Source organism: Dendrobium catenatum, unplaced genomic scaffold, assembly GCF_001605985.2.
Source record: "Dendrobium catenatum unplaced genomic scaffold, ASM160598v2 fragScaff_scaffold_1697, whole genome shotgun sequence".
In the NCBI taxonomy this organism is placed as follows: Eukaryota; Viridiplantae; Streptophyta; class Magnoliopsida; order Asparagales; family Orchidaceae; genus Dendrobium; species Dendrobium catenatum.
This window is the reverse complement of record NW_021320159.1, coordinates 132,711-140,424: the sequence shown is the minus strand read 5'-3', so window position 1 is coordinate 140,424 and position 7,714 is coordinate 132,711. Positions and strand designations below refer to the sequence as shown.

Below are 7,714 nucleotides of genomic sequence, written 5' to 3'. Positions count from 1 at the left end.
CAATCAGGGAAAAATAATATTAGAAGAAGATTCAAAGGGTTGAGGAGATTGAAGATGATTAGATTTATTATATGTTGTGATCAATGTGATGAACTTGGTTTGTTATTGTCATACAAATTAAAAATATAAATTTATTCTAAATATTTTCTAATGATTGGTTTATATCATTGTTAGTTAAAATTGTTAATTTCAAGTTATAATGATATGGTAGAATATGTTGATATTATATGCTATAAATTTCTATTTGTATCCATAAGAATAGAGGTTGAGGAGTTTTATTTTTCTACAAATTTCCAACAGATTTCCTAAGAATTTTCCTCTAGTAAACTTTGATACAAAAATGACAAAAGTCAGTGGAAAAATTCACCTGAAACTTTGGTGGATTTTTTACTTGTATTTTTGTCATTTTTAAAAAAATTTATGTTTTTGGTCATCAGTTAATTAAGAAATTTTTTGTTTGTATTCCATTGAAAATTCATAAAAAATATATTCTATCAGAACCCTGCTTCCTATGCACATGTTGTTGGCAAAATTGATTTCACCCTAAATTATAATTTCTAACAAAAATTTTTAGATTTTTGACGGATTTTTTCTTCAAAGAGCTCATTTTTTATAGTAATCAATCATAATTTGGGTATATGTTGACTCATTGCATTGGCAAGTATCGTAGAGTGAGACCTATTTAAGCTATGCATATGTAAGATGCACCTCTCTATTTTTGTGGTGCTTTCTATTAATAGCTTACTCTTTTGCCCTCATAATACAAACAAAAATCTTAATTAGAAAGTTGTGACTTTGTTTCCTAATAGTAATTAGAAAAATCCTTGCAAACAAGCTCAAGAATAACATGTCTTATATCATTCATAAAAGCCAATTATTGAAAACCTTAACCTAATATATTAATTCAAACCATAAAAATAGAATCTTAAACCATAACCATTAACCTTTAACCTTTAACCCTAAAAGAAATTCTTAAACCCTAAACATCAATCTAAAACCCTAAACCCTCAACTAAAATCCTAAACCTCAAACCCTAAACCTTAAATAAGAACCTTAAACCCTAAACTATAAAATATAAACCCTAACCCTAAACCTAAACCCTAACCCTAAACCCTAAATACTAAATCTAAACCCTAATCACTAAACCCTAAACTCTAAACCCTAAACCTAAACTCTAAATCCTAATCCCCAAACCCTAAACCCTAAATGCTAAACCCTAAAACCTTAATTTAAACCCTAAACCCTAAAGGCATTTTATTCTCTCATTTGGAGGTTTGTTGCCTCAAGTTGTCTCATTCCAATGTGGTGGAAACAAAAATATTGTTCACTAGCTAGGCTTCGAAAAATTGGAAACACTTGGACATTATTGAATTATCTATTAAACAACACATTTCCATTGGCATTAATATCTCCATTAGCAACTCATTCTTCTGGGATTGCTGGTGTGGTGCGAAAATCTCTTTTGGTCTTCACAGAGCGGTATTTCTCGTTTTTGCAAAGCAATACTGAGCAAATACCGAGCAATACCGAGAAAATCGCGAACATAGCATTCCCGGGTTCCGCTCCGGGTCAAGTCGTCGGGCCGCGCGGTAAAGAGTAAGAGCACGTGGCGACATGTTATTGACGGCCGAACGTACCTCTACGTCAGGTCAGAGGACGTAATAATTTTTCCTATTAAACAGCACTCCTTAGATAATGAGTCCTCTCAATTTTTGAAATCAAAGAAAAAATAATTATGTAAAATTGTTCTAAACGATGGCTAAGAAATTATTTGAACTCTGTTGAATCTTTTAAACATACAAATAATCGATGTGGTGTAACTAAAATTTAATAAACTTTCTTTTAATTATAAAACTTCTTTGGAAAAAGCAATACATATCAAGATATTTGTTTATATTTACCATTAAACTAACAATAAAAAATACATCCAATCAATGGGGTTATACTACTCATACGTACAAGACAAAAAAAAATACATCCAATTGATGTCGTGTAACAAAATTTTTTTAAATCCCATTAAGTTCGGTTCGGGTTATCGGGTCAGGTCAGGTCAACCCGGTAACCCGCACGGGTGGTCGGATCTGGGTTGTATATCCTGACCCGTCTAGCTAAACGGGTCGGGTTTGTGTCAACCCGTTTATGCCTGGGTCAACTCAGGTTGGACCTGAACCAGGCCATTAACCCAAATTGACACCTCTATCACTCATTCCCATAGCTATGCTTGGTACTTTTGTCATCGGCCTTTTTTGATCAACTATTATTTCTAATAAACTATTACTTTATTTTATATTCTCTAACTTTAACTCATTAAAAAAAGAATGAAATTCTGCATTTGTAGCGTATTTACCTAAACAATTTAAAATTATTTTTATGATCTATATATCAATTTACAATTCACATTTATTATTCATCAAATAAAACAATTCTTGAAGTTTTCTAAAGCAGTAGTGTAATAGATTAGAAGAAATGATTTATTAATTTATTTATTTTATCTATATAAAACTACCAATTTGAGGAATTCTTAAAATCTGAAGTTGAAAATAAACTGTAATAATAATAGCATTTAATTAAAGAACGAATTTTATAAATATTTCAGTACTCATTTAACGGCATTAATCAATTATCAAGGAGAGAGATAAACGTAGGAAAAAATTGCATGATCGAAATAAAATTCAAAATATTTAGATTTATTTCAAAATAAACATAATTTAAAATTAATTAATTATTTCTATATCATATTTTGTTCAAATAATAAAAAAATTTAACTTAATTGTAACTACATTTTGATCCGAATATTCTAACATAATTTCTTCTCTTTTAATATATAACATATATTAGTAAAAAAAAAATTCTTCTCTTTTAATGTATTCATTTAATTTATGGATCCTAATCAAAATGTCAGTTATGTAGGCAATAAAGAATAAACATCTAAATATTAGATAACTTAAAGCTGTTTTTAACCCTATTTCTAAATCAGCCATCAATGACTTTTCAAGATTATGGGCAGATTTAGGCTTCATTTGGGACGGATTTCTTCTTGCTTCTTAAAGTGGCTTTTTAGTACAAAATTTAAAATTTTTGTACTAGAAAGCCGTTTTAAGAAGCATGAAGAAAGCCGTCCCAAACGAAGCCTTAATAAGATATCCAAGCCTAACCAATGCAGCTGAAGAAAAAGAAATGTTGGCCACTGACGGAGAAACACAAAATTAAGTTTTGTAGAGATGTGAATGCTCAGATGGATGAGTGTCTTTACATTTAGGGACATAATGCGGAATAAACAGATACGTGAAATTGTTGGAGTAGTTCTAGTGACATAAGATTAGAAAGAGTCACGCTTAGATATTTGGTCGTATAAAACGTTGGTCTTCTTATGACCCGATTAGGGGAGTAAATATTGTAGGATTTGTTTGGAATGACTTTCTTACTACTTTCAAAAGCAACTTGATGAAAAATTATCCCAAACGAAACCTTAGATATCACCTATGTTAAGAAAAATAGAGGTAGACTTACAATTATTTGATTAGAAAGTATTAGAATTGAGATTTATCTATTAAATTGAAATGAGAACTTAACTCTTAAGTTTCGTTTGGGACGTCTTTCTTACTGCTTCTTAAAACAATTTTATTGTACAAAATTAAAATTTTGTACTAAAAAATTGCTTTATGAAATAGTAAAAAGGTTGTCCCAAACAAAACCTTAATAGAACATAATGAAGAACAAAGGATCTCATGTAATGGGAATTAGGCACAAATATAATTTTTTTGATCATTTTTTTAGTAAATAATTTTAAAAATGTGGAAAAAATTATTTGGCGATGTTATGCCTAAAATTTTTAAATTTATGCTAAAATTAATATCATATATTTAATTAGATGAAAATTCTGCATTAAAATATTATTAAGTTTTTTTTTTCTAAAATTTGATTCAATGAACATAATCCTGTCCATTTAATTTACCCAACTTTGACCCGGAACCTAAGGGAAGCTGCTTCGGTATTGTTTTGCAAATTCTAATTCTTTTCCCAAATTACATTTGCATTTATTAATTTAGCAGATTCGCTCTGTGTTCTGCTGTATCGGTTCTCGACCTTCCCGTTCGCTTTGTTCCGCCTTTCCAGAAAAAGTAGAAATCTATTTACAGAGAGATGATAAAACTCTTCAAGAATGGAAACGGATTTGCGGCGGTTTGATAGTTGGTAAGGACTTTGGTCCCTTTCCTTTCTAATCTATCATTGCTGTTGTTCATTGATTTGGGCTTGAATGAATTGATTAGGGTTCACGTTTTATGTCTTCGTCGATTGCTGTGGAATGATTCTTTTTAGGGTTTCGATTTTTTTCCCGATGGTTGAATTCGGATTTGGGGTAAAAACTGGAGTCTTTTTAATTTTTTTTTTCTGAAACAGGAATCTAACTGTATGAAAACATTGATGTCAGCATCTCTGCTATCATTTCCTTGATTTTTATACGCGGATCTTTTGTTTCCGTCTATCTCCTGTATTTTTTTGATTGGTTTGATTTTTCTGCCTGGATTGATACAGTGATAGAATTATATGTGAGAGTTTAACTCTTGTTTTGGTCCTCAATATTTGCGAGTGATAGTTCTAAATTATATAAAAATGAAACGATTCTAAGGCTTGTGTAATTATGAATAAAAAAAAAATAGTTTGAGATGAACATATTGATTTGTATGGTTAGACCTTTGTATCATTTTTATGCTATTTTGATGGAAGCTATTGGTTTTGATTCTAGCAATAACCTTTGGGGTGCTTGCTTGAGGTTATGTGCGAACTAGCTAAAGTTTAGATTGTTAAAACTTGTTGAAAATGTGAAATGGGAATTCCAATTTTTTGGAAAATTTTACCGTTGCTTACTTTAGTTTTATCTTTTTGGGTCAATGTAGATGGTAGCATTGTTGGGAATGAAACTAAATCTCATTACCATTTTTCTTTGTGGAACTCAGTAGTGGCAGAAGTAAGATTTTAAGAAGACAGAAAAAGGGTTATTGGAAACTTTCATTGATGCAAATTGGTGGATTATATGTGGAGCTTTATTCATTTTCAGTTTATTTGGCGGGTCTTTACGCAGCACTTTCAACTATATTGAGTAATTCAGAGTAGAGGCATTTTTTATTTGAGCAAAAGGTGCTATTTAAAATTGATACCAATGGATAAATATGCGATGGTTGATGGTCTAGAGTTAGAGGTGTATGATGTTCCGTGTGAAAATCTTACAGAAAATGACGTCAGTGATGAAGAGATTGGAGAAGATGACCTGTCAAGACGAATGTGGAAGGACAAAATTAAGCTAAAACGGATTAGAGAGCGCCAAAAGCTTGCTGAACTTCAAGCTTCTCAGAAGCCGAAAGCCAAACAGCCCTCTGACCAGGCTCTTAGGAAAAAAATGGCCCGGGCCCAAGATGGGATTCTCAAGTATATGCTGAAGTTAGTGGAAGTATGCAACGCTCGGGGTTTTGTCTACGGTATAGTTCCTGACAAGGGAAAACCAGTAAGCGGTTCCTCAGATAATTTAAGAGCTTGGTGGAAAGAAAAGGTAAAGTTTGATAAGAATGGGCCTTCAGCTATAACCTTATATGATGAAGAGATCTCTGCTACTGGGAACAAGGAAAATAAAAGAAAGAACTGCCATAGCCTTATGGATCTTCAAGATGCTACCTTGGGATCTCTCTTATCTTCATTGATGCAACATTGTGATCCACCACAGCGGAAATATCCACTAGAAAAGGGCCATCCACCCCCTTGGTGGCCTTCAGGTAATGAAGACTGGTGGATACATTTGGGTTTACCAAAAGGCCAGGTCCCCCCTTATAAGAAGCCTCATGATTTAAAAAAGGTGTGGAAAGTTGGAGTTCTTACTGGTGTTATCAAGCACATGTCTCCAAATATTGACAAAGTTAGAACTCATATCAGGAAATCAAAGTGCTTGCAGGATAAGATGAGTGCGAAGGAGAGTGCGATATGGTTAGGGGTGTTGAGTAGGGAGGAAATGATCACTCAGCAACTCAGCGGCGATAACATAATGTCTGACATAACTGAAAATCAGCAGAGCTTTCAGGAGGAAAGGCACGGGGAGGATACCAATAGTAGTAATGAATATGATGTTATTGAATTTTGTGATGCACCTGGTTCTGCATCTTCAGCAGATGTTGGAAAAGCTCAGCTGGTGGAGGATCAACCTTCCCTTGCAACCATTCCTTCAACTACTATGGAGCTTGAATGGCGGCAACCAGAAAATTTGTCTGATGTTGCTCAAAATAAAGAGCAAGTTAATGAACGGCATGAACGGCAGAGGCGCAAAAGGCCTCGCCTAGATTCAAATACTTCCGGTCAGTTTTCTGGCGAGCATCAGAATAGAAATGTAGTCTTGGAAGCAGAAAATGATATTTCTGTAATGAATTCAGTGGAGCTTCCCTCAACGAAATATCAACCAAACAGTGTAATAGATGTTCATAGTACAGACGGATTGTTTACAACTCAAGCAAATCAAATCGAAAACCAATACCTATTATCTCAATCTATGACTAACAGATTGTTTTGTCCCGCTCCTTTAAATGTTTGTGTGCAAAACATGTTTGTTGCTGGGCAGCCATTACTGTATCCAAGAAGACAATATGAAGAATTCACTGCACCTTTAGTGGACCATCATGCCAATCCCATGAATGTTTCATTTCCTACTAGTAATCCTGTTAATGGGGATTCATTGCCACTGAATGGAAGCTCAAACTCAGTTCCCAGAGACATGAATCCTTTCATAGAGCAGGCTTATCCCATCGATCCAGATAAATTCATAGGTGGTCAATTTGATAGTTCTGTGGAGTTGCCTCTGGATCCCTTTGCTCTTTCTAGTCCACTTATTGACATCGATAATTTCCAGATAGATGATGAAGCCTTAATGGAATACTTGGGAGCATAAGTGAGTTCAATCAATGCCATCCTATTTTTTTCTGCACCAAATTTCCTTATATATTTAATTTCTGTTTTGTGGCGTTCGGTTCACAGAAAATGTAGGCTTCGTTTGAGATGGCTTTTTTACTGCTTCTTGTAGCAGCTTTGTAGTACATAACATTTAATTTTTATAGTAAAAATTTGCTTTGAAAAACAGTAAAAAAGCCGTCCCAAACAAAATATTAGTCAGCAAGTTGTATTAATTGTATCAAGGAGATTTTCATTCAGACTGACTGGGTGTTGCTTTCTGGTAAGATAATCAAATTGTTATCTGCTAATCAAAATGCTGCAAAAGGATTCTTTATTGTGATGAGAATCCCATTTGTACAGTTAGGTCTCTGACTTTCTTATGAGGCAGCAAGGAAAGGTTTGTTACATTATTGTAAAAGAATTTGCTCCCATCTTTTCACTGGTAATGAACTAAAACAAAGTTGTTATCCACTGCTTTATATGAAGAAAGGAAATGATTAATGGCGAAGATGACTGCTGTAAGGATTAGGCAAGTAAGACTACATTGCATTTTTTAATTGAATGATTGGAAAAATCTTCTTGTTTTTATTTAAGGATTTTGAAAACCTGTTGGTATCTGGTCACAGTTACTTGGCTGAAATTTGCTTGATTTTTATCTTTATTACATGCCTTTGCTGCGCAAGACATAGGTAGCTTGCTGAAATGCAAGATGTCCCTTAGCGTCTTCAACCATACATGTTAACTTCTTAACTTTTGAAGAATTTTTTGTTCTAATAACTTCTAT

The 7,714-nt window shown here is 33.3% G+C and overlaps 1 protein-coding gene across 2 annotated transcripts; it reads left to right on the top strand.

Moving 5' to 3' along the window:
* The first annotated feature begins 3,966 nt into the window (after nt 1-3,966).
* Nucleotides 3,967-7,434, top strand: LOC110106469 (ETHYLENE INSENSITIVE 3-like 3 protein). 2 transcript variants are annotated; one of them, XM_020836392.2, is made up of 2 exons: nt 3,967-4,194; nt 4,959-7,434. In XM_020836392.2, the coding sequence occupies exon 2, from the start codon at nt 5,162-5,164 to the stop codon at nt 6,926-6,928; it is 1,767 nt and encodes a 588-aa protein (XP_020692051.1). In that variant the 5' UTR covers nt 3,967-4,194; nt 4,959-5,161; the 3' UTR covers nt 6,929-7,434. The 2 variants fall into 2 exon arrangements, with proteins under 2 accessions (XP_020692051.1, XP_020692052.1); XM_020836393.2 differs by having other exon boundaries at nt 4,899-7,434.
* The last annotated feature ends 280 nt before the right edge of the window (nt 7,435-7,714 follow it).

Bases quoted from the DNA above. Each gene is read 5' to 3' on its own strand.
- LOC110106469 (XM_020836392.2), top strand. From the start codon at position 5,162: ATGGATAAATATGCGATGGTTGATGGTCTAGAGTTAGAGGTGTATGAT.